The sequence below is a fragment of the Daphnia pulex genome, chromosome 1 (genome assembly GCF_021134715.1).
Source record: "Daphnia pulex isolate KAP4 chromosome 1, ASM2113471v1".
In the NCBI taxonomy this organism is placed as follows: Eukaryota; Metazoa; Arthropoda; class Branchiopoda; order Diplostraca; family Daphniidae; genus Daphnia; species Daphnia pulex.
Window position 1 is genome coordinate 5,487,710 of NC_060017.1, and position 26,011 is coordinate 5,513,720.

At 40.9% G+C, this 26,011-nt stretch overlaps 3 protein-coding genes across 3 annotated transcripts; 2 read left to right on the forward strand and 1 right to left on the reverse strand.

Annotated features, from left to right (window-relative positions):
• Positions 1 to 2,698: 2,698 nt before the first annotated feature.
• On the reverse strand, positions 2,699 to 5,911 carry LOC124189899 (actin-related protein 3). Its single transcript, XM_046582407.1, has 7 exons — positions 5,705 to 5,911; positions 5,410 to 5,596; positions 4,907 to 5,221; positions 4,518 to 4,835; positions 4,218 to 4,436; positions 4,009 to 4,092; positions 2,699 to 3,919 (listed from the first exon to the last, which is right to left on the reverse strand). The coding sequence occupies exons 1-7, from the start codon at positions 5,746 to 5,748 to the stop codon at positions 3,824 to 3,826; spliced, it is 1,263 nt and encodes a 420-aa protein (XP_046438363.1). The 5' UTR covers positions 5,749 to 5,911; the 3' UTR covers positions 2,699 to 3,823.
• Positions 5,912 to 7,908: 1,997 nt separating this feature from the next.
• LOC124189905 (RING finger protein B-like) lies at positions 7,909 to 11,093 on the forward strand. The gene is made up of 8 exons (XM_046582419.1): positions 7,909 to 8,011; positions 8,085 to 8,234; positions 8,335 to 8,398; positions 8,484 to 8,632; positions 8,706 to 8,859; positions 8,936 to 9,103; positions 9,166 to 9,315; positions 9,393 to 11,093. Exons 2-8 carry the CDS (start codon positions 8,136 to 8,138, stop codon positions 10,409 to 10,411), a joined length of 1,803 nt encoding a protein of 600 aa, XP_046438375.1. The 5' UTR covers positions 7,909 to 8,011; positions 8,085 to 8,135; the 3' UTR covers positions 10,412 to 11,093.
• A 1,108-nt stretch (positions 11,094 to 12,201) lies between these two features.
• Positions 12,202 to 13,644, forward strand: LOC124189914 (ras-related protein Rab-2). Its single transcript, XM_046582429.1, has 5 exons — positions 12,202 to 12,372; positions 12,452 to 12,523; positions 12,584 to 12,651; positions 12,713 to 12,888; positions 12,951 to 13,644. Exons 1-5 carry the CDS (start codon positions 12,327 to 12,329, stop codon positions 13,225 to 13,227), a joined length of 639 nt encoding a protein of 212 aa, XP_046438385.1. The 5' UTR covers positions 12,202 to 12,326; the 3' UTR covers positions 13,228 to 13,644.
• Positions 13,645 to 26,011: the final 12,367 nt, after the last annotated feature.

Below are 26,011 nucleotides of genomic sequence, written 5' to 3' on the forward strand. Positions count from 1 at the left end.
GGGAGAGAATTTGAGAACGAATGCACGTTTGGCCGCTAGTCTGAAAATGGCGCTGACTCGAGTATACTCTGGTTGGTGGCGCCACCACTACTGGGTCATCCACCGCGCGGGGATATATTTCTCTCTCTCGTTTCGGAAGGGAAAGGTTTTTTTTTTTTGTATTTTCCTATGTTTTTATCCGGTATTCGTCTCTTCTTTCCATTCACCCTTCGTTTCTCTTCTTTCTTTTTCCAAGTGGAAACATTTTCTACGTCGTGTGTTGTTGGGTTTTGTGTCTTTTTTCTTTCGTCTACTACTACTACGGGCCATTTCGAATTCCATTTCCAAACGAACGGAATAGAACCGGCCGAATCTGAGCATGCTAGCGAAGAATGCAAACATTTAAACCAACGAAATGTTTGTTCCTTTTCGGATGGAGAAGCAAAATCGTCTCTATACCGTGAACTAAAAATCCCGAAAGAAAAAACAAAATAATGTCTGTGAATTCTTTTTTGAAACAGGACTCTCGGAAACGCAACTTTTGTTAGGTACTGCTGCACCGGAGCGATAGGAAATGATCATCATAATAAGAAAGCCTGGGCCAGATTTCGGGATAGAACGATAGTGGAGTCATCTAGCGATCGATAAATTCGCAGTGTGTCATCGATGTCATCATCAGTCGAGCGTGCCAAAGTGAGTCTAAGAGAAAAAAGAAAGAATGAATGAACTCATCGCCCCATTTCACTCGTCAATAGCCACCGCACTGTTGCTCGCCCCCATCATCCCATTTTGGAAAAGAAAATTTGTTTTTCGGCCTAGCAGCTTATTATAAGCTCCTAATGTGATAATGCCGACTGCCAACAGGAAAAAAGAGCCTTTGGAATGCGACTTGTGTTTGCCTTATCGGCTCGGACGTGTTTATATTTATACAGTTAAGTCCCGAAAGTTTAAAAAAAAAATGTGTTGGCCGTTTCGTCTTCCACATATAAGAAAATACACACACCAACCCCCAAAAGGATATATAAATTAGGAGTAATGTCTTATTGATTCTTTATTATTTTACAGCGCCGGACGAAACGGGAGTGAAACAAAAAATTTTAAATAAAACAAAATAAATAAATAAAAAGGGAAAAAGGCCCTGAAAAAATAGAAATAAAAACAGAAATAAAACGAGGTTTACTCGAGAGTTTCCTTTCCCTCTGTCTGCTGTGCTTATAAGCAGCCAAGTGTTCCGTGATAATCGATCGCTGTGAGAACTCTGCTGGAATATTGCCGTCGAGACTGAGACCTCGAGCTAAAAGTTCTCACCATGCATAAGGACACATACTAGGCGTTCGCACAGATCTTTACAGTCTTATATCCTTAGACTTTATACACATTTTATATGTTCATCGACTGTATATACCGACATCAATATTTATACAGAAGGACGTTAACAAAAAAAGAGAAAGAAAAACTCTCAAGTGGTAAGGAGGATTTATAGGGGAACCAAAGTGGCTGTGTGCTTAGACGCATTGAAAATTTGAAATGCGCCGCCTATAATATCCAACAGCGCTGGCTTGTTAACTTTTTTCCTCTCTCTCTCTCTTCTTTTTATAACCAGGTTTACACATTACAGACGCACACACTCGTCAAATTTCAAATAGAAGAAGAAAAAGTATTCTTTTATTTATTTGCGGTGGATGAAAATGGCCAATAATCATGTTTCCAAAGTGTTTTCCAATTTTCAGATTATTTATTATTCAGTTGTGATTTCCCCCGCACAATGACGACAGCGCAGTAGACATGCAAATAAGGGGTGATTCATGCGTCAATTTCCCCATCCATTGAACCTTTGCATCATTGAACCCCCGCCAACAGTTTATAACGTCCCCGGGAAATGCAAATACCTTAAATGGTTAATTAAAACACGTAACCGAGAAGGAAAGTATATACAGAAAACCTCTAGCGCATATGCCTCGCTCTTTCTCAATGTTTGTTTGTTGTGGGTGGATGAAATTCTAGTCGCCAGCAGCCAGCGCAGGATGAGATCACGGATCGGAAGGTTCGGCAAAAGGGGAAAAGAAACACATTCGTGGGAGGAAGTTTCCATTCCAGCATAGTAGGTAAAAATAAATGTTTTAAAAAAAAAGTTTGTTTTCATCGGAAATCCTGCCCGGTACAGTATAATGACTGCCGGTCTCCCTATCAACTAAACAGGAAAAACAGGAAATCGACAGTTTATTATTCTCTCATTCGATTTAAAAAAAAAAAAAAGAAACGTTTCTTTTCCGAGCTCATTATGAATGCAAAACTGCTTAACACCAGCAATGGATCGGCATTCGGCAGTTATTTGGTATTTTTCGAATAACAAATTGTCCTTTGGAGGAGGCAGTATAAGGGGGGAAAAGGGAAAGATAACGATCTGGTATCACGTCATCTGGTTTGGAATTCCAACCGTCGAAAAACTCGTCCCTTTAGCCAAAACATTCCACGAAAGACAATTTCACATGTGTAGAAAAACCACCTTCGGCAATCAATGCCATCAGCATACAAAGCTGCCGAGCTTCTATGACGTCAAATCCCAACGACTCACACGCGATGCTCAACATTTTCGTTTCTCGATAAAACTAAAAAAAGATTTTTACATAATAATGGCGGAGGAAGTATGTGTGCATCGATATGTGGTCTATAGAGACATTCACGCAACCGAAATATATATACATATAGCCAAACAGAATGTATTCGGGTAATGTATTATCTAAATCCATGACATGCCAGTGACAAGAATTCAATTTTTTTTTTCTTCTTCATGTAACAATTTCAAATAATGAGAGAGGGGGAGGGAGCGATAGAACTGGAAGAAAAGGGGTGGTGAACGGCGGACTGATTGCGGATGAGCGAACGGAAAGCTGTTTGATTGCGTCTTTGATGCAACAAATAACGACTGTAGTGTGTTATTAAGTGGTTATAGAGTGATCAGGGATAGCAGGGTTTCGTGTATGAACATCAAATACGTTAGGGTCATTCATATCGGACAGGTTACTTTGCATTACGCCCCAATATCACCTTTAAGGGGCTATTGAAGACTACTATTTAGCTCTCAACGACTTGATTGCATTTGCATCGAATTGATTTCTTCATTTGCAACAGCGAACGCTTCCACCCAACCACACACTTGGCCTCGACGACAAATAGACAAGGAATGACTGTCATCCAATTATTCGGTATATGCTGAATCACTTAATAAAATTAAGGATGATAATGAACCCAGTTGATTATTTCGGCAAATAGACACCACGACGGCGCAAAGAAAGAAAAACATCTTTCTTTTCTTTTTTAGTAGAGACGGAAAATGGTAGAAAAGCCAACAAACAACAGGCACTTGAACAAATCCGGTTCTACCAATCAACTCAAGTTGCTCACCCTAAATCACCCATGAACTTAAAATTGGAAAGTATGTAGAAAAAGGAAAAAAAAAAAGGAAAAGTAAGACCAGAAGGAAGAGGAAAACAAACAAGCACCATCATTTCTCTCGAGTAAAAGGGGGGGGGGGGAGACAAGTCAACTTGGGAGAGGGAGGAAACGGGGTAGGCATGGTGTCAGGAAAAACAGCGGACTGGATTCAAAAACAAATGCTAGTAGGAAAAAAAAATTGAGGGTCAAATGAGGAAGGATAAACGGAGAAAAATAAACGGAAAAGAACTTGTTCACTTTCCTCTCTGTGAAAATGATAATTACATTTGATACGGCCCTCCTTACACATTGTTGAATTATTACAGAGGAAACCTCGATCTGATCGATGCCTTATGGCGCTTCCTTTTTGCGCGCTGTACCTTGATTTTTGTTTTTGTTCTACAGGTAATTATGTCATAGTACCAAACACTGGATTGTGCCTACAAATGCTCGGCCCGTACTCCTCATACGCAGCTTTAGTGTGACACACTTGATAAAATTCAGGCTGCAAACCGGGGAGAGAAAGCCAAAAAAAAAAAAAAAAAGATAAGTCAGTTAATTTCCTTTCTTACGTAATTTATCGCTATCACATACCGTTGAAGCAAGTAGACTTCCACCGAACCATACCGCATAGCGTTGCATGTGGTGCGATACCACTTGAACGTCAATAGGTTTCGGCTGTAAACCAAGAACAAAAATATTCAATTACAACTATTACGCCAGTTCCTGGATGTGGGAACCGTCGCGTATCCCGTTCAGCCAACCCATTCGACCACAACTCTTAAATACAAGTGGAAACTCACCGTCAGTTTGCCTCCACTCAGCTGTTCACTGATTTTGAGCCGAGCGTCGCTAACACGCTTGATATCTCGTTGCAACCGCCGACCAAAATCCTTAAACATGGTCGATCCACCCGACAATACGATGTTCTTGTACAATGGCCTCCTCACATCAATAGGGCAGTTTTGAATGACTGTGTCAACAACTTCTGATATAGGGGTCGTGAAATCGGGGTTGGCAAACTGCAATATCAAAATGAATGAAAACATGATTCGGTCTACAATAGCCAATGCAAAATGCAGACGAAAATGAATAAAATCTACCTCTGGGTGAAAGAAAATCTCGGGTCCTAAGAAACGCTCATAGCCAACATCAACGCCAAACGGCTGCTTGGTGATGGAATTGAGGCCTTCGAATTTCTGCATCCATTTATTGGGCTCAGCATCGTACTTGGCAAATTCTTTTGCAATATCAGGACAAATGTAACAGTAGCGCTCTTTAACAGCCTTGGCTGTCTCGAGCGATTGCTCAGGTGGAATGCCAATTTCTCTTTCACGGAGAAGGGATTGAATGAAATAGGTTATGTTGCGACCTGCAATTGGGATGTGCTTTATGCAACTTCCAATAACATATCCTTCAGCCTACAAAAATCAAGACAACAATTAGAAAGCGCCCAAATGAAAAGCAAATTATTTATAATAATATCAGTTACCACTGGGATCACATGGGTAACACCATCACCACTATCAATCACAATACCAGTCAAGGTTCTTTCACCCAACTGCCTTGAGGTCCAAGAGGCAGCCAGAGCAAGGACTGCTTGAACAGCTATGTACAGACCGGGAACGTTGAAAGATTCAAACATGATCTCTGCTGTGTACTCCCTGTTTTCCGGGGTGTTTAAAGGGGGTTCTGTTAGCAAGAAATGGTGGTCTTCTGGTTCTGCTCGCAGATATTTGAATATGCTCTGTTCTAAGAACCGCTCCATAAGGTCCCAATCTTCAACAATCCCATGACGTACAGGATACTGCAATGGTAATTAAACCAAAATGAATGATCTGTTTTCAATAATAACTATTTCCACTTGAAAAATAGCTGAATTGACAAATCTCATAAGTAAGGTGTTTGTTACCAATCATGTAAACAAACTGTCATTTGCATTAAAACTTACTTAAAAATAAGATAATTTAAGTTATGAATGAAAAAAAGTCATACTTTGACTGAATATCCCCCATTTCCTGCTTCGAGGGCTTCGTCACCAATAAAGAAGTCAAGATCTTCGATTCCCTTTCCTAACCTTCTCGAAGCTTGGTCACCAACCTTTGCTGTTTCTTTAATGGCAATGGCTGAAGGTATAATGTATTGAGGCTCTTTATTGCCAGCATAACCAAGCTTGGAATAACTAAAAAAAAACAAAAATTTATTAGAAGTGTTAACAACCTTTCCAGAATAGGCACACTGAGATGAGATTGCAGTCTGTCAGACAGACCAGACCAAAGCATATCCTTACCCTGTTCCGATGTCAATCACACAAGCCGGTAATCTTCCGGTCATTTCACACAATTATTGTTTAAAACCTTTAACACTATTTCTCTGATTTAATCCTTATTGTGATTAGACACAGAAATTGTAAACGAAATTAGCTTAATTCGAAACACCGGCAGCGTCTAGAGCGATGAGTGTTCAATCCCCACCCCTGGCAGTTTCAGACTACGGCCACCAGGTGGCAACAGAACTTCCTCTGACAATCTGATAAGGATTTTTTTTCTTTTTTTTTAATGAGACAAACATGGTAAGGTTATCTTATTTATCATATGCGGAGATAAGGCCATAGTTCAGTTATTCCAATGGTTAATAAACGGTGGACGTTAAAGAAGTAAAACATCCCATAACGATTGGTAAAATTGAATTGCGCCAGATTTTGAAGACATCTAGCGTGATTTGAATGAATCTGATTGAACTTTTGTGAAATCAGAAGGCAACCATATGTGACGTAAAAAGAAGTTTTCGTCATAAAAAAAAGATATTTTAAGGAACAATAAAAAAAATTTATGGTCTTGATGAGAAACAGAAAAAAATTTATCCGGAAATCCGGACCCTATCCTCACGAGTCGAAGATACCAGATACCCCTGCTCTTTCATCTTTGGTCTAGCAATCAAGTTTGAATTTTCAATTTAAAAAAAAAAAGGGTTGTTTCCTTTTCATTTTCTTTCCTACCATCTTTTGCTTCCTGCCCTTGAAACCAATTAGATTTTATTGGATGGGGCTTTCGTGGCAACCAACGGTTCAGTAAACGAGTAACTGGGGATTCTGATTCGGTCTGCAAGTCAAACTCACCATTCTATACACGCGCAAAACTCGCCACAGGCTATTTAAACCGAGACGGTAAATCTACAGGGGAGCATTTCATTTCAGTACGGCCATTGTGTTTGTACAATGAACATTCTCATCTTTTCCTGCATGACACGGCATTCCAACTAAATTTGAGACAGTCATGTTCTATGAGAATATTGACACTAAAAAGAAAAACTTATATCGCTAATATTCTCATTTCTTTATCTTAAAGGAAAATGTTGACTCTGCGTCACACCGCATCCTAATGGCTTTTGAATTTTAGCCCTCACTTTCGTATCTATCGCTCTATCAGCATATTACTCACACACAGCAATTGCTTTTTTGGGGGGTGACATAATCTTGCAAACTGTTAAGTACGTTAAAATTACCAGCCAAAGTGACGACAAATTTCAGCAAGTTGGCATATTTAATCCCATAAGCTATACTGACATTTCCCGATTCTAATGAAGTTGTACAAGAATACTTGAAACTTTCCCTTTGTCCATTCGCCCTACACCGCATATATCTCTCTCAAGTAGTTTCTTTTTAAAAACTCCATGAAGCAAAAGCGGCGGAAGGAACCACACAGCAACGACGTGACGATTTTTCTTTTAAAAGTCAACTTTATACTCGACTGGGATCGAGTTTTAGTTCACTCAGCTTAGCTACACCAAAGAGAGCTAATAACGTTCTCTTCTGCCAACGACAGGAAATAGAAATCCTCATTCAGGGCCCGTCAATATCACGTAATAAATATCGCTGGGCAACGCGCTACAAAAATAGTAGCTTATAAGAACACGGGTATATTGAAAACGGTTTGCTTCCTGTAGGATCAAATGTAACGATCGCCAATTTTTCTTTACAGACTTTTAGCACTTTTATGGACTCGTCGTCGGTGCTCTATTTTTACGTACTACACTGATACCTGTATACTATATAAATCTCTTTATAAATAGAGTTGATTATTGAAAAACATCACAACATTCACTTGCATAACTATATGCGTAGCTTCTTCCATGGCCGGAGGCCCTTTCAGAAAATTCTCAGTAAGTAAATTTCGGGTCTGATTGAATTGCTCGTAATCGAATAGCAAGATCCTATTCCGGTCCGAGCATGAGATAGTCATCACTTGACGTTTGAATATGCAACGTCTAGTCTCATCAATCCGATCAATACTTAGCTGAGACTTTGGCGCGCGTGCTCACGTTAGTCCAAGCCAACGTAACTCCTGGAAGCAGCACACGGAGAAAGAAAAACCAAAAATGGATGATGGAGGGAATCGGGGACGACGAGCCGTGGGGCTAGGGGCCGTGTTGGAAGGGGGGAAAAGCCTCTGCGCGCGCATCATAGTCCCACGACGCTTTCAATAGTAGCACACAGGAAAGGAGACAACCAGAAAGCTGCTTCTTCAGTTTTCATAACAAGCTTCAACCGCTTGAACGTCGCTCGCGTCTGTCTCTTAATCATCAGCGATTCTGTCAGGTATGTTGGGATGATTGACAACTGAATGTTAAACTGTAAAATGCTATAGTCAGTCATATCGTTCTATTTCTAGTTTCAAATAGCTATAACGAGCAGCTTTTCGAAAAAAAGGAGGATAACAAAAATGTGGAGCCCGGTAGTGCATTCGACGAAAAACGAAACGGGTCCCGTACCTCGGACACGCTTCAAACACGCAAGCTGTGTTGATCCCCAGAGACGAGTGGTATATATAAAAGAGACATTTCTTGACCAAGTTTCATCGATTCCCCCGTCAAATCTTTTTTTATTTATTTTCCTTTTTTCTCACTTGTATTTTCGATCAGGTTTATTTACTCGGCGGACGCTCTTCCAATATCCCCCTCAAAGATTTCTGGGTGATGGATCTCGGTAAGAGCATTGTCTCTGCTCAAATAACATTTTCTCTCCCGCGATTACCATAAATTTGAATGTTTTGATGGAATGTCGTCGACAGATACCGGTATATGGACGTCGCTGGGTAGCAAAGGGACGCCTTTGAATGTTCAAGAGCATTCGATGGTCTACTGGAACGACTGCGTCTACGTATTTGGCGGGATATTTGCGCCAGCTGACGAATGCCCACTGTGGACGTACACCATTTCGGTATAGCTCAGTTTATGATTTCAATATAGCATGGGAACACTTTATAAGACTCTTATTTATTTTACCATTTCAGGATAATACTTGGAGCAAATGGCAATCTAAAAAGAACTGTGCTCCGATTTCAAGGAAAGGTCACACGGCGGTTGTCTACGAGGATCGCATGTACGTTTATGGAGGATATCAAGACATGAGAGGATCGCTCGGAGAACTATGGGAATTCTCTTTTAGTAAGGAACAATTTCTTGTTCAACATTTCTTTCCCCTTTCAATATCGACATTGTTTCCAAACTATTTGTATAATAGAGTCTCATTCGTGGAAAATGATCCATGGTGGTAAAGCGAAAAAATCCTCCGATGTTGTTCCACCACCTAGACACAGTCATACTGCGGTTGTGTTTGACCAAGAAATGTGGGTCTATGGAGGAATGACGGATTTGGCGGAGAGATCAGATTTCTGGAGATTAGACCTAGGTATTGCGTATTTATTACAGTTACTTTAGCAGTTCATTTTCACATCAAACTTTATATAACAGTCACCATGCAATGGACTTGCGTCAAATGTAAGCCGTTAGGCCCAGGTCCACTACACGGTCACTCGGCAGTGAGGGTACGCTCTCATATGCTTGTGGTTGGTGGTGAAAAGCAAGGCAACTTATCCGACGAAGTCTGGCGATTTCACTTCGGTAATTCAATTAACACACGAAGCCATAGGTGGTACAGGTTTCGCCATTGCCATAATTAAATTTTTCACCACCTTTAGGGACCGAAACCTGGGAGCGTCTCGAAACAAAGCACCCAAGGCCGACTGCACGAACTCAGCTGACGACTATCGCCCTTGATGGATCTTTCTTCGCCTCCAATGATGATCCAATCTATTGCGAACGGGAGCGGTCTTGTGTGACGACGCCCAGTAATACGGAAAGCCCCAAAATACAAGAGGAGGACAACTCGCCTACCGAGTGCTCAACCATTACTACGTCTATTGCAAATAAGTCACGTCCTCTTTTCAGCCGCAACCATGGTTACCAGTTAGTCAAAAGGAAAGTAGAAGATGAGACGATGGAGTTCGCTCACCCCACAGCTTGGCTAACCAAGAGCAGTACATATTCCTTACTAAGCAATGTCAGCACTGATAGTTTCATGTCGGAGCTGGAGGACAGAGCGCAAAATCTCGTTAGACTGGACAACACCAATATGTGCGCATCTCGCCGCCCGGGCCAAGTGCGCAGCGAAAGTGTCCAGAATTTCAGAGAATTTCCCAAAATCCCTCGCTCTTTGACGACCGTCCGTTTTAATCCTTTTGATCCCAACAAAGAAATGATCCGCGTTCAAAGAGACGAAACCCTAGATTTCACAACCTCAGACTACGCCAGCGAAATTGACGAGCCATTCAATAACGCTTTCGTTGGAATTTCAAATCCGGTTTACACCGAATTTTCCGCCTGCGTGGAGGACGGAGATGATGTACTGGGAGAGCACCGCAATTTCGCCCAGGCGTTGAATCCTTCCTTACTCACGAAAAATTCCCGCAGCATTCGTTTGCGAAATGATGTGCTGACTCAGCTACATCGCCTCCAACACATAGTGAACGACAAACGAGCCCCAAGTGTAGCATCTCCGAATTCTTCTGATGGCTCTTGTTCGGAAGTGAAACGGGGCGGTCTCAATTCCTTAGCTCACAATGAAGAATGCTGGTCCATTCTTATGTTAGGTGGGAGGGAACCAGTTCAATTAACTGTTTTTGATAGACCTCTCTCAATTTGGATGTTCCGGATGTAATTCCCACTCAATCAAGTCAGACTATCTATTTTATTTATTTATGACAGAACCCATTGAATATTTATAGTTTTCTATATTTATTTAGAACCTTGTTCATGTAGCAAAACGTTCTTGTGTAATAGTATGGCTTAGAATGTAACGAGGCATATATTCTTATACTGCATATACTGATCAAGTAGGTTCGCATCCATTTCTCCAGGATTCTCTCGTCGGTAGTCCCATTTTGATATTTCATTCAGTCCAAGTGTAAAAGATGGCCTTTATTGATGATGTAGAATATGACACACAGATCTGATATCCATACTCATAAATTCGAAAAATGATTCATCGATTACTATTTGACCCGTAATTTAATGATCACGATAAGGACACTGAATGTTTGATTGCTTCTTTTATGATTGCATTATCATAAATATGACGTACTTGTACCCAGAAGAGAAGTTAATCAAGAAATCGGAGAAAATTTGTGTGTTTCAAAATGTAATATGATATTATGTAATTGAAATTCTTCAGTTCAATGTAGCGCTAATTATTTTCCAAAAAGTATCTGGTAATGTAATAGTAAATCCATATGTCTGCCATTTATGGGTCCAATTTGGCAATTTCCCAACTGGTCTCGTGTACATGATTTCTCGAATGTCCTAAACTATTTTCTTAATAGACTACTTATTTAGTGAGTTAATCTATTCGTCAAAGAATCTGATACCTCTAAAGAAGTCGACATGAAAACGGCGTTCACGATTTTTATTATTTCCAATTGGAAGATGTTTAATAGTATTAACATCTAACACACTAGTTGAAAAAATAGTTATGCTAAAAAATTGCGGCGTAGCGGAAAGCCATCTAACTATGAAGCGGAAAGCATCTAGTAATTCGACAGAAAGTGATTTACATTAGCTTACACGAAAATGGGGAGGGGGATAGAAACATTACATAGCAGATTAATTAATTTCTTTCAATTAGTTTGGTTTCCAGCTGTTTGGTTCCCTGAGTTCAGGGAACTAAACCCAATCCAACTGTGGATAAACAATGTCTGAAACGATACTTAATTAGTCGGGCGGATGACGTTGAGCTGTTATCCGTTGAACTGTCCTGAAACCATCCAGTCGTTCCGTGTACAGTCGATTCGTGGATGAAAAGGAATCTGTTGGCTTTCTCTAGATGGTTAAAATTATATACACTAGATGGTACACGGTGTCTTCGTTATAGACGAAATTCCGCTTTATCCTAGTTAAATCAAAAATCACAAGAAAAAGCGATGGTTTAATCAGGTTTAATTTTGCGGAAATTACGTCAGACGTTTAAAACGATTTCTAATTTAACAGTCTCGTGTAGTTTTGTATCTAGTCTTTTAGCGCTACTAGTAAAAAATAATCCTTTACCGATTGCCGGAACGCTGTCCAGCAGATTGACTGGATCAGTGGCTTCCGATATCGAATGGTGGACAACGATCTATGTGATAGCGATAACTTTAATACACAACTTTAATACTGGACGGTCAAATAATTTGTACGATTTTTAATTTCCCGGTAATTTTGCCCTTATCGCAAAAAACCGTGCGATTCCCAGATGAAAACCTGAAACAGGATTTCTTGATTGTGTTCATTACACACTCTCAAAGGATCTGATGTTTTATTTCCAAAAGGACCACGAATAACTCCTTAATAACGGAGATAGGGAATTCTATGGTGTAGAACCGAGCGATTATGTTTCCATGACTTTGGCCTCTCTTTTGTTGCGTCAGATTCAGAAAGTGAATGTTGCGTAGGGGGCGCACTTGACGATGCGGTTGAATTTCGAGCTTTAGTGCAACCACACATTGATTATCACCGTGGCACAGATGTTCCACCAAAAAATCACGCAGTTTGCCTGATCATTATTTGCTGTGTTTTTCTGAACCTCTATCAAAAAAACAATGTCTTACGCTTACCTTTTCAAGTACATCATCATTGGAGACACTGGTAAAATAATTTAACAACTTCCAACATGTATTCAATCTTTGGATGGATTCTAACTATGCATTTGATGATTTGTTAACAGGTGTTGGGAAATCTTGTCTTTTGCTGCAGTTCACGGACAAACGATTTCAACCCGTTCACGATTTGACGATTGGCAAGCAATTTCCATCATCACAACCTCTTATTTCCTTCTAATATCCATTTTCACTTGCAGGTGTTGAATTTGGAGCACGGATGATCACCATTGATGGAAAGCAGATCAAGCTGCAGATCTGGGACACAGTAAAGACAAAGAAAAGAAATATTCTAACCCACTCACTTCTTATTTCAATAAATTTTTCAGGCTGGGCAAGAAGCTTTCCGCTCAATTACAAGGTCTTATTACCGTGGGGCAGCTGGTGCACTGCTTGTGTATGATATTACAAGGAGGGACACTTTCAACCATTTAACTACTTGGCTGGAAGATGCTCGTCAACACTCAAACTCCAATATGGTGATCATGCTTATCGGAAACAAAAGGTAATTCTTGTAACATGTTTATTGATCAGAAATTGTAAAATTTAACTCAAAAATCTGTGCAGTGATTTGGAGTCCAGACGAGAAGTGAAGAAAGAGGAAGGTGAAGCTTTCGCTAGAGAACATGGTCTAGTATTCATGGAAACCTCAGCTAAAACTGCAGCCAACGTTGAGGAGGCTTTCATCAATACAGCCAGAGAGATTTACGAAAAGATTCAAGAGGGAGTATTTGATATTAACAATGAAGCCAATGGAATTAAACTGGGGCCTCAACATTTGCCTAGCAATGCCAACACTCCATCAGGAGGTGCCAGTGCCAGCCAAGGAGGAGCCTGCTGCTAAAAACAACAAGAAAGGCTACTACCGACATCTCCTCTGACTTAACAAAACAAACTCTCGGCGTTATATTTATTTACAGCCCGCCCCTCTTTTTCTCTTGTGTTCCTCAATTTCGCCCCCCCCCCCCCACTTTATAACCCTTTTTGTTTAACTTTGCTTCTGTTTTGTTTCGGTAAAACTGATTTTCTTTTATTTTGATATTTCGTTTGCCTTGAAGATAATTTAGAGATAACAAAATCTTTTGGTATAGTGCACGTTTAATTAGTAGGTTTAGCTCTTGAAAATTCCCACTTCTTTCTTTCGTCCCTCACTTGTTTTCGGTGTGCTGAAAAACCCGTGCCATGATGGATTACTTTAACATGTCAATCGTAAACTCAGGAACCCGTGTAAAAGAAAAGAAATTTCAAGATCCCTAAACCTTTTAAAAAAACCAAATCAGGGAAACACAAAAGAAGTTTTTAAAAAATAGCTGAAGCGATTTGTATCGCTGTCGCGCGAAATCATGGCGGGTGTAAGAAAGAAAAAAAAAACCTTTTTGTCCTCATCAAGGCAGCAAGAGGCATACACAAAAAAAGTGGAATGATCCCATGGCAAGTCATTCCATCGGAGGAGGTAGCGATGCTATCATCATTTCCCCCCCATTGTTGTTGGCATTTGCTCTCCTTTGAAAACGAGTTGATACTTTTCGGGTCTTCCATGCATGGCGCGTGGGTCTTCATTAAAATTCTTCTCTCCTCTATTTTTCCATAAATGATGTGTGCTGTGTTCTTTCCTGTTTTCGATGTCGAGAAGAGATTGAGGAGCGTATGTAGGTGGTTCTCGGATAGCCCTCTCCCATCTTATTTTTTATTTTTTTTTTGTCTGATTGAAATTCATGCTAGTCGTGTCTCATCATCTCGATGATATCTCCTTTCTTTTCTTTACAAGATTTTCTTTATTCATTATGTCTTAGAGGGGAGTAAATCCAAACAGGAGAGAGAAGAAGAAAAAACAACAACGTTGAATTCGCAGTTGATTCATTCCAGCAGAATGGCAGTAGCCATTTCTTATATATTTTTTTTCGCCTCTATATACCTTATTCGATTTAATATCCAGGTGCGAATATGTGTGCGTGTCTCTTCTCGATTTTTATCAATGCCCTCCTTACTTTTCCCCCTTTTTGTGTTGCTCCCAGTCTTGCGTGTGTGCTGTCCTCCCCACCTTAACTCCTCTCTCTCTCTCCTTGTCTATTCGGTTTCGATGTAACTGTCGTCCTCTCTCAATCTAAAGCAAAAATGGATTCGAATTACACGATTGCAAGGCCACGAGCTTGTCTCTCCGTAGTACTCGACTGGGCTATTTAGTCCTTCATGATTCGATGATGATCGTGATTAAACGTGGGTGTTGCAGCTAGACCTCTCCTCTCTTGACTGCATAGACCTTGAAGTTCATTCGTGTTATTGTTGTCTATGTCTTCAACTTTTCTCTCTCTCTCCATTGGGAATGATGCAGCACCGTTTTTTTCTTCTTCTTCTTCTCTTATTCGAGGTGCCTGGCACGGGAGCGAGCAGATGTCATAATCGGACCCGGATGTGGGTACCAACTCCCCCCTCCTACGCGCCAACCCTTGGTCGAAACACATCGCATGTGTTTAGGATCAGAGTGCGCTCTTTTTTTATTTATTTATTTCCGTGTTCTCTACATTTCTTTTTTTTTTTTTCTCTCGTTTAGACAAAAGAAATGAGCGCAACTGAGCACATTTGAGTGTGACGCAAAAGCGAATCGGTCGGCTGCGTCTGCCGATAAAAAAAAAATTCTTTTCTTTTTCCACCGTTTCCTCTCCGGAATGACACCACCACATAGGCGCAAGAGGGGAGGAACTCGGAAAGTGGGTCAACAAGCTCCTATACAACTACAGACACACAGTCGTATATCTATCTCTACATGTATATACATGGGCCGCAGTTTTCTCCCAACTCGAATTCATTCAGTGTCAGTTGAAAGCGGTTGGTTAGTTTCGGTCATGTTTGCCGATGCCTGGCAGCGGTCGCCATTTCTGGATGGATGGGCGCTATGCATATATGATGATACATGCCAGGCTCTTTCGACATCATCTTTTCTCTTTTTCTGCACTCTTTATTCTCTTCTCCCCAGAAAAAAACGACGACATAGAAATGAGCGAAAAGGAAAGAAAAGCAAAAAAAAAGTTCTTTTGACCGACTGTGACATGATTTTCACGAGGCATTTTTTGATGGGGCGGCCCCGAGCGTGTACGTGTCGGATGCTAACCTCGTTGTATGTGTGTCTCGTCTCCTTTCATTAAAATACGAATAACAACAACAACAACAGAACAAAAAAAAAACAAAAAGGAATTTAATAATAAGAAAGGGGGAGTCAGTCTACTGATGCTGAATGAGGAAAATGTGAGCCACGCGTGTCTGCAGCCATTCTACACTTGCAGCTCATTTCAGTCACGGTGTTAAAATTAAGTAAAGAAAAAAAAAGGAAACTGGAAAAAAAAATAAAATAAAATAAATGTCTAAAAATTTGAATGTAGAGCGCGTAAGTCAAAACCAGCTCTTGTGCATTATACTTTCGGTTGGTTGGTGCTCTCTGTGTATCATCATCATGAATAATGTAAATTCCCATTTGGCTCATTTACATTTTTTCCGAGCTGGACAGAGTTGAAAGGCGCTTGAATCGTCACTTGAATCTAAGCAAGTGAGAATGCAACTTGAATAAGGACATACACACACACAACAAAAAAGAAAAGAGAATCATCATTCTTTTGTAGGGGGGAATAAACTGGTCTTTCAAACAACAACAAGTCAACCAAGTGTTGCATCTGTGAGAACTGGCGCTGGGTTACGTGTAAGACGTATCCAGTATACATACAGGTATATATTGAAGACAAAATGTACCGTTTTCCAGTTGTTTTTTTTTGTTTGATGGGCTGGCCAGCAGATGCATCTGTCGTCGGACTCGAGACTGGAAACGTCATCAACTTTTCCCGTCGTACCCGCTTGTGATAATAAGGGCCGACGTTATGACGTTGATCCGAATGTTGCGTTTTTCTTATGTTCCAAGACCACTCTCCACCCCTCCCCCCTAGCAGCATAGAGCAGTCAGTGCTCTCCTCCTTGTATATTTTATGGTTTCTTGATGAGATTACGGGACATGTGGGTAAACTGTAAATCCGACAGAATCCATTGCGGAATTCCTGGGTTTTCTTGATACTTTTCTCTCTCTCGAGGGATTGAAAGGGAGGTGTCTTATGGCGGATGGGCAGTATAGTAGTAGATGAACGTACTCGTGTGTGTAGTACAAGAGATTCTTCCTAAATCATAAATTATACGCGGCGCAAAATGGAAAGAAAAATCCCGTTCCAGTCCGGCGAGAATGATTGTTGTGTATTACCTTGTGTGTGTCATGTGCACTTCCAATCTTTTTTCTTTTTCATGGGCGTTCATATATCTAAATACCGTTCGGCCAGTTCCGTCGAGACGAGAACAATCGTTCAACCCCCTTCATTTTGCCTCGTAAGCATCTCGTCACTTTGCTTTTTTGTTTTTTTACGGCGGCCATTCACGCGATGACCATCCAGCCGTTCATCACAAGACAGAAAATCAAATTAGAAAAAAAAGTAACCATCAAAAATCACGCAAAAATCATCAGCGCGCAAACAGATAGACAACAGGGTAGTAATCACGCCGATTATTTTAGTTTTTAAATTTAATTCCCAATTTCTTGTTGGGAGGGAAATTTGATTTGATTTTTTTGAAGGGGGGGAGCCTGTCGATCCGCTGACCGCGGTGCGGATGATCGTCTTTCGTGCGCCTTGAGAAAAAGAAATCTGAAAATGTTCCGCTATGCGCATCCATCCCAGCCGGCCGGCCTGGCGCGCTCCGAGGCGATAAGGAGAAAGATGGGCGAGGATGAGGTGGAAAATATAAGCGGTCACGAGAGATAATGATGATGATGAGGTGGGCCAGCCAACGAGCGTGATTGTCTTTATATGCGCTAGTACGTCCTCGCTGGACACACACACACCTGATTGCAAATGTCCTCCAGCTGGACGCGCATACAAGTCGGTCGTGAAATAGAAAAGAATAAAGCCCGTCCGTCCTTTGCTGCTGCTGCTGTACACACACACATCACCGTGTCGATGAATGATCGCGTGTCTTCACAAGTTCAGAGGAGATGTAACATACAACGGCAATTCCGCCGGACGGTAATATACGCTGTGTACAGACTACCGAATGCGTTTTTCTTTTCATTCTGACCATCATTTTCTCATTTCAGTTTTTCTTTTGTTTTTTTTTCTCTTTTACCCTCGTCGGAGTAGGTAATGTCTGCCGGGCAAGAAACAACAGTAACTCCAAAAAACAAGAGGGTTTTTTTGGGTTGTTTAAACGGACCCGAAGAGAAAATTGGTTTCGGAAAAGTCCAGTCAAAGAGGCTTGACCCGAATTGACCACACTACACTGGGTGACCCTTATTTTTCTAAGGGGAAATTAAATGTTGAAGAAAATTCATTTCCATCTTCTTCCTATAGGTATACACGACAGAAAAAAAAGGGTAAGCATCATTTCTAAAATAAGAAATTTGAATTTCCCGCTTTTTCCCGTGACTGCTAAGTTACACACCAAGCCCGTACAACAGTTGTTCTTCTCTTTACTTTTTTTTTGGGTTGCCTGGGCTATACAATAACCATTTTCGGGGCCTGTCAGCTGGTCTTGTTTATGATATTATATACAGGCCAACCCTTTTATTTTATTTTATTTTTTTCCTTCTCTCTGTGTGTCCATTTTTACTCTCCGGGTTTGTCCTGAATTCCGGTCCTGTCTTTAAAAGGGAAATGCATAAACTCCCTATTTCTCTGTACTATACAAACAAAAAGGGAGTTTTTTCTCTACATACTCTGGGGTTGACCCCGATGGTCACAGAATGAAAAGATAAAAAGCCAATGATCTTTCGAACCCTCATAGTCAAAAAGAGAAAAGAGAATTTCCGTGGAAACATTTTTTTTCTGTTTTGTCGTCGCTGGTTCCTGTTGTTGCGTTGGTTGGGTTTCCTGGACGGGGATCATGAACCTTAGATTGTGTATACCATCTGGTATAAGTCTACGCGCGGTGTAGTACGTCACCAGGGTCTTGATTACACGCTAACGTTTTTTGATTGGGTGTAATTCATTAATTTTTGGTTGTTTTCTCCTTTGGTTGTTGTTTCCTTCTTTCTTTTATTTCTTTTTCCTTCTTTTTTTGAATTCGTTCCGGCTCTTATATGTGTGTAGACTTTGGTTCCTGCTGGTAGCTTTTTAATACCGGTTATGTAATGCGATATATCGGCGGCTCAGCAAAGCGCTCAGCTCTTGTGTTGTTAATGATTTGTTGGAGCTGCAAATTGCGCTGTGCAATCAGCCGCAAATGTATAACGGGGAAACGAGAGACTCAAGCAACAGGTTCTCCTTGACTAGTTGAAGGTATATACATCCAGCAGTAGTACCGTATTTATCATTTTGATTGCATCTCCAGGTTAATGTTTAACAAACCGAAAAAAAGTTGAGTAGATTGTTCATTTGTCTGGGAAAAAGGTGTGGGAGGAATTGACAGCGGGGGCAGCACAGAAAATCACCAAAGTTATTTCTGCGATTTGATTTCCCCCCACTCAGTTTTCTTCACACGGGCGGATGTGAACATTGCGGGAATAAGAATCTATTGAAATGTCAAGGACATGTGTGTTGTTACACGCTGGGCAGAGTCGCATGGATCCAAACTGGGCGGCCAAGACTTCCGTGAAAAATGAGACAAATTCCCCACCAAATTTTAAAAAAAGATTTGGTTTATGGAAATCACGCGGAACGCCAAAAATCAGTGAGAAACTAGCGAATAAAATCATCAACGGCGGGATAGAGAAAGGAAATTCACGGAGGCGTACCGTTTCTCCCGAAAATGCAACAACAATCAAACAATAAAGCGCAACTCTCGGCACAATACAATAGGAAGCGACGAACAAGTCGATGAGTGGCGTTTTTTCTAGTGAAAGAAGAAGCTAAGAAGAAAGTTGATAGAGAACTGCGCGTGACGCCCATCTAGAAAAAAAAGGGGGGAAACAAAAAATAATTATTTAACCGCAACATTTATTCTTCTTTTGGGAAAGTATTAGTAAAAATGTGGAATAAGGGAGATATATTTGTGTTGAAACAGTCGAGCGCGTTGTCCCGGAAATGCCAGTTAATGAAAACAGGTTCGGCTTAATTGATTTCCCCATACTGACCTCATCCGCGCGCTGTTTCACATCATTTTCCAATGAAATTTTTCAGACCGGCAAAAAAATTGATGGTCCGTTTCCCTTCGCAGGATCAATCACGCGTGTATTACATTATTATAGATATGCGACCGTGTGTAATAGCAATTAAGTCTAGAGCTTCTCCGGTCGGCGGTTGCCATTGTTTTGCTTTCTTCTTGTCGTGTAATTTTTTTTTTCCTTTTCTTTTTTTGCGCCCAGCTGAATGTTTTTGGCCACTTGTTTTATTTTATGGGCCATTCAAGAGCTCAGCCGGATCTAAGCGGAAGGAAAAAAACAAAACAAAACAATGGCGAAAAATAAAACTGGTTGTGTTGTCGTTCCAGTTGGCGTCTCGTCGTTGCCTTTGCGCTGTGGAATTTATTGAGCGCCCATCTGCACACACAAACACACGCCATTCAATCCGTTACGTGTGTGTGTGTATGTAGGAAGTCGGAATAATCATCGTGTGCCACTGCTGCTGGGACTATCCTTTTTAGGAAGTCTTGGCGCTGGCCTCATGCCCGAAATTCCCAATGATCGTTTCGTTCTATTCGACATGAGCGCCAGAAGAGAGCAGATCAACACCCTATTCAAATGAATCCCCCGAGTCCTTATCACTTTCAATCACGCCAAGTGGCCAGCAGAGCCGTTTCTTCTTGTATATAACTATATATACGTTTCCAGCAGGCTCCAATTAACCTGCAACAGCTGTTTTCTATTTTTCTTATCCCGAATAGTACTACGTATATTATTGGCTATATTACGGTATTGTGTTTCTGGTAATAACTTCCAGCTTCTTTTTTTTTAGCACAATGAACTGACGTTTTTTTTTTTAAATCAAAGAGAGATAGAAGATTAAACGCTAAGCGGACACTGGGGCTGTGTTGCCGAAACCGGTTTACTCTTCTGTTCATATTAAATCGAACTGCCACACAAATCTGTTTTTCTATTTCATTTTCTTCGTGTCCTTCCTCATCTGCCGAGTCTCTTACGCTGTTGGACAGCACTTGGTCCGTGATTGAACAAAACCTTGAAAGCATTTCAAGCAGAACATTGAAGAATATCCCGAGACGTCAGTAAAGTAAAAACCTGCTGCTCATCAGTCGCGCGGATCGAGTGAAAGGAGCGCTGAGTGTATATTATAACAGAAGGACGCGGCCCTATGGGAGTTGGCCGCCGCCCGGTTCGTCTCCACTCGGTCGCTTCCTTGTCATTCCTTGTCGCCCGCCGTCGTGATTTCACTGGCGTGGTGCTGGCCAGACGACTACTATATGCTGGGCGCTGCTGTGTTGTCTGTCAAAGGGTTAAACAACCGGCCGCCGCTGTTATACAAATTCATTTCGTCGCGACTGGAAGAAGAGAAAAGCCGGGCATTATGAGAGATGACGGATAAGATAATGACGGACGAAAAAACATTTTTCAGTCTCTCGGGTGGAGAAGAAGAAGAACAAAATGCAGCTAGGGAGGAATTCAATATTTTTAGGAACAAAAAAAACCAAATAATCTTTTCACCTTGGAGCACCAAATTTGGTGGTTGAGGAAAACATTGTTTTTTTCTCCCATGTGATAAAAAGGTTGCCAGCAGGTAGTACAGTAATAGGGTTTTGTTCTTCTTTTCTCTTTCTAGTGTTTTATATGGACGGCCAGTCTTCAACCCCCTCCTCTGCTGTATATTGCCTTAGAGACTATCCCCCTATAGATCGGAAGGGATAACAACTCGGACGTGGGACAAGGTAACGAGCCCTAGAGCACCACCACTAGAAACCCTAAAAGAGCTTATAGAGAGAGACGACGACGACTGTGTTCATAGGTATAAATATTCATGACGGTATCAATATATAATCCCCCTTGTTATTATCTTTTTACCTTTGCTGGGTCTCCCTGTTGGGCGCTAGAGCTTCTTCTATATATACGAGCGGGAGCCACTACTACCAACTCTTTTGAAAAAAAGGGAGAAACCAGCCAAACATTTCAAATGGACGACCAAATTTTCAAAGAAGAAAAAAACTAAATTCTGATCGAATAATGAAAGAGAGAAGCGCAGCAGTGGAGCGCAACGTCTCATTTCCTGCATTTTGAATCGCCACACATTGCGTGTTTCTTTTCGACATATTATTCGCTGCTTATCTCTTGTGTAACCTATCGAAGCCGAACCTGGCGCGTATTTATTATTACACGTTTTCTTTTTTGAATAATAAAGATTTTCGGGAAAAAGTCGTGTGGACGATCGGCAATAGCTGGTTTGATTCATATTGTATTCTTTGTCGATATAGCAGAGCAGCAGAGTCATCGTCAGCTGTTTGTCCTTTATTAAAATAGTTTTCTATAGCGCAATGGTTGGTGGTGGGATAATTATTTAAAAGGAGTGTGCTGTACAGCAGATTCAGCGCCGAGATTTGTTGGGAAACTCACGACAGTGTCGCCCATTCTATTTCAAATTGGGTATTTCTTCTTTAATTCTCTGAATTTTTAATTGGGAATTTTTGAATTTTTTTTTTTTTATTTTAGAAAACGTGTGGCGAGACGCCATCTGCTCGTTCCAGGCCAAAATCTGACCGGCAGTTTCACGTCCAGCTGCTATATGTGTTTTCATATTTTAAAAAGATTTCTTTTGATTTAAAATAAAGAAGAAAAAGATCAAATTTCTTTAGAGGGTTTTTCCCATTTCTTCGACATATTTGAGCAATTGATTATACCTCTTATCCATTCGGAGAATAGAATTTTTTAAATAATCGTAGAGTCGGAGGGAATAAGAAATCTCCCTAAAATGAATTTATACTCGTGAAGATTATTGACTCTGTCAGTTCTAGTTTCCGTTTGACTTGATTCCCCTGCAACGGTTTATTCTCCCCCCTCTCTCACGAAAACAAGAAATGAACTTAACTCTCAAAAATTAAACGTGACGACGGATAGTATTATATACACCGCCACCCGTAGGTTATACTATCGGCGTCTACTCTATTTCTGTTTTTTCTGGCAGTCATATCCTCTCCCCATTTACGCAACAACACTCAACAGAGAAACAGTTGCTACACATTCTCTCCTGTTTACGGTAGTTGTTGTTGCTGTTGTATTATATTTCCTCCCCGGAATAATTAGCCCTTTTCCATTGGAACAACTTTTATAGTTGCGCATGTTTACTACGATACGCCATCAGACAATGTCTTATATTGCTGTTTTACAGTTCAACAAGTTCCCTTTTAGCGATCCAATTAAATGTCGTCGTTCCATGAATAAAGCTCATTAATTCAATTCCTTCCTGACTTTGCTGTCGTCTCTATGTCTTGCGTCTAGTTTGTTTTATTTATTTAGTTATTTAAGTCGAGTTGATTTGAATTGTTTCTCGCGCACATTTTTCCGCTTGTTATTTATTTCGAAAAGCGCGGTTCACCTATTATTGTGATTAAGGACCCGGTTTGGTGGAATATCAAAGAATATTTAGACCCTGGTGGTGGCCGGGCCGACCGCCATCAGCGTGAGTATAAAGTTGAGTCATCTTCTTCTCGCCCGGACGAGAGATTTCGCACAGTACAGACACACAATAAGTTTTTAAAAAATATTTTATTATTTTTTCCTTTCGACATGGCGTGCCAATAATAAGTGGACGACGCCGCGCGCAACCGATGCGCGCAGGTAGTACAACAACAACAACAACAACAACTCCGAAATGCCTTTTGGTATATTTTACGACATCATTAAAATATTTTTTCTCCAAAACAAAGACGGCCGGAAAATATCTGAATGTTACGTGTCTCGCTGTAATACTACACGTCTCAAACATCACGTCATAAATAATTCTTCCGATGCTCGCGTTATTTCATCCTTCATCAATTGCCTACCCGAAGACGACGATGATTGGATGCTACATATATGTCTGAGCGATAGAGAAATGGAGTGTACACGTTATTTCGAAGCTGCAGAGCCAAAGTCAACGCCCTTTTCCAGGTAATGAATCATCAACTTCTTCTTCTTTTGTTTTTCCTTTTCTCCCCTATTACCCTATTTCATCTCTACTCCCGACGTGAGCTCGGTGCCTAGCTATCTCGACGGCCTTTGCATTTGGAATCAACCCCTGGACACGTACCCTCGGTAATATCTGGCCGGCAATATGACGTGGTATGAGCAATACACAGGAAAGAGAGAGAGACGAAAAACTAGTGAAAGTTTACACGCGTTATACATAAATGAGGGTCAATATAACCTTCAGCGCGCCAGAGAAATGTGATGGGCTTTTGGGTTTGGTTTTGTGCTGGGCCTGTGTATTAAAATTCATGCACCAACATGTAAACTTCTTTTTATTTTTACAACTGGTGCGCTGGGTCCGTCTATAGATTTCCTTCTTGTTATAGCCGTGAGTTCTACCAGTCGTCGCCTGGGTCCGCTGTTCTTTTTCTTATTTCCCCCAAAAAAACATTTGATAGATATACCGTAAATGTGTATTTTTCTAGTCTCTCCTTTTTGGCTTATTCTTCTTTGGCTGGGGTCTCCGGTCTCTCTCTCTTTCCCCAATGGGTAAATTACACCTGGAAAAATGGTGAAGGGGAGAGAGAGAGAAACTAAAAAGAAAAATAAGAAGAAGAAGAAGAAGGAAAGAAAAAAAGAGAGTCTGTGGGGCCCCGCTATGACCGTGACCCCGACCGCCGAAAGGTCTTTGCCTCGTGAACGGGCGTGCGTATACAACACAACAAAACGGGGAGAAAAAAAGAAAGAAAGAAGGAAGAAGAAGAAGAAGAAGAAAATATGCTATAAGATAGCGGAGAGAGAGACGATGGCTGCGGAAGACAAAAAAATGTTATAACCGCGATGAAAATCCGAGACACACACAAAAATAAAACGAAAAGTTAAAAAGTAAAAAAAAAAACATTTTCTTGTGTTTCTCATTCCAAGCGCTTTTATAGATTTTAATGGCCAGCACTCGCGTCGTCCCTATATACCCAAGAGTCACGTTAGATTATATTTTCGTTATAGACACATTGGATCAAAATGGAACCCCCAAGAAAAAGGAAAAAAAAAAGGAAACTTGCCAGCGAATTTAATCATTTCTTTCCTTTTCCTTTGATTAAATTATTTTAAAGACTGCAGAAAAAAAGGTAATGTTAACAAAAGGTGTAGAGAAAAGAATAATATGCGCAATGATAGAGGACAGGAGACAACACACATCCATCCGAGGTATTACCCAGCATGAGACACAACCCACCACACACGTACATCCACTATAAGTAAGAGAGCTTGAAAAATACATTTGAAAAACTCAAATGGAGAGAGCTATGCGCTGGCTTGGCTTATAGCTCTTTATTTATATATTTCTCCTTGGGAAGGTGGAACCCCGAAAAATTCAACTGTGTTATGTTAATCCGTTTTTTCTTCTCCTTCTCCTTCTTCTTTCCCCTCTCTCTCTCATCTCGAAGATAAGCGCATCCAACTGCATAATTGATGGAGCTTTTAGAACCATAAAAAGAAGAGAATTCCCCCCCATAGAACGGCGCAAAAAAGGGCCGTGCGCCCAATGGGGCTGTCGATGGTTTTCTCTCGTGTGTGGATCATCATGATACTCAGATAGCAACTCTGCCCAGCTCTGCTGCTCCGTCTTTCTCCACCAGCCTTGTGTATATGTAGTCTATAACAAATTCTCTTATACAAGAGATCTTAGACGTGGGAGGATATTATATAAGAGGATATCTCCTTATGAATAGCATCACCGCTCCCATTTTGCCCAGCCGCTGCTCTACCTGCGAATGAAATGATTGAATGAAATGACTTTTTTTTCTTCTTCTATACATCCGAAACGGGACACACACGGCAGAAGAAATAAAAAGGGATGGTGGAGAATGATTATAACTATAGCCACAAGTTGTTGTTTAGTTTCCTAGAATCGTGGGTCTAGCTTAATAACATTAACGCCGGAGCGTGCTGGACTGTTTATAAGGAGGGCTCGTTGCTGAGCGAGACGAATGCCGGACGGACCGCGTAGAATCGACACACACAAAAATAGCCAGTTGTCACGTTGGGGGGAAATGCTGCGGAGAATGTCCAGAGAAATCCAACACAATATGCACAAGATAATATAATAGATCTGCTGCTGGCGCTTCCTCCTCCATCTCACGAGGAAACGACATGGAGCAGCTCGTCGATTTCTCGGAAAGCTTATGATGAATCTTTTCAATAGTTTCCTATTTAAAATGAAAAAAAATGAGCCAACAAACAAATAACAAAACAAATCGTGAAATAGGCGCTAAACGTGTGAGATGAGACGACGATAACAAGCCAACACAGCTAGCGGATCTCCCTTCGACACGGCCTTCGTGTCTGCTAAAAAAAAATCAATTTCTAAACAAAATTCTCTCCCTTTTACTTTTCTTTTTTAAAAGAAAGTCAAAGGCAAAAGTGTAGGCGGTTGTTTTCACCGACGTCTCTTACACTTTTCTAAATGTGTCTGAAAGTTGAAGGGGGATAGATCTCTCGGCATTCCACTATCATAGATGCCGAGGAAATATTGCCCAGCGTGTTATCCGGCTCTCTG

Excerpts from the sequence above, each read along its gene's own strand:
- LOC124189905 (XM_046582419.1), top strand. The coding sequence starts at position 8,136 with ATGTGGAGCCCGGTAGTGCATTCGACGAAAAACGAAACGGGTCCCGTA. Across the intron at positions 8,399-8,483 it reads TTTCTGGGTGATGGATCTCG|ATACCGGTATATGGACGTCG; the intron begins GTAAGAGCATTG and ends TGTCGTCGACAG. Across the intron at positions 8,633-8,705 it reads TGTGGACGTACACCATTTCG|GATAATACTTGGAGCAAATG; the intron begins GTATAGCTCAGT and ends TTACCATTTCAG.
- LOC124189899 (XM_046582407.1), bottom strand. The coding sequence starts at position 5,748 with ATGACCGGAAGATTACCGGCTTGTGTGATTGACATCGGAACAGG. Across the intron at positions 5,222-5,409 it reads ATGGGGGATATTCAGTCAAA|TATCCTGTACGTCATGGGAT; the intron begins GTATGACTTTTT and ends TTACCATTGCAG. Across the intron at positions 3,920-4,008 it reads GAAGTCTACTTGCTTCAACG|CCTGAATTTTATCAAGTGTG; the intron begins GTATGTGATAGC and ends CCCGGTTTGCAG.
- LOC124189914 (XM_046582429.1), top strand. The coding sequence starts at position 12,327 with ATGTCTTACGCTTACCTTTTCAAGTACATCATCATTGGAGACACTG. Across the intron at positions 12,373-12,451 it reads CATCATCATTGGAGACACTG|GTGTTGGGAAATCTTGTCTT; the intron begins GTAAAATAATTT and ends ATTTGTTAACAG. Across the intron at positions 12,889-12,950 it reads ATGCTTATCGGAAACAAAAG|TGATTTGGAGTCCAGACGAG; the intron begins GTAATTCTTGTA and ends AAATCTGTGCAG.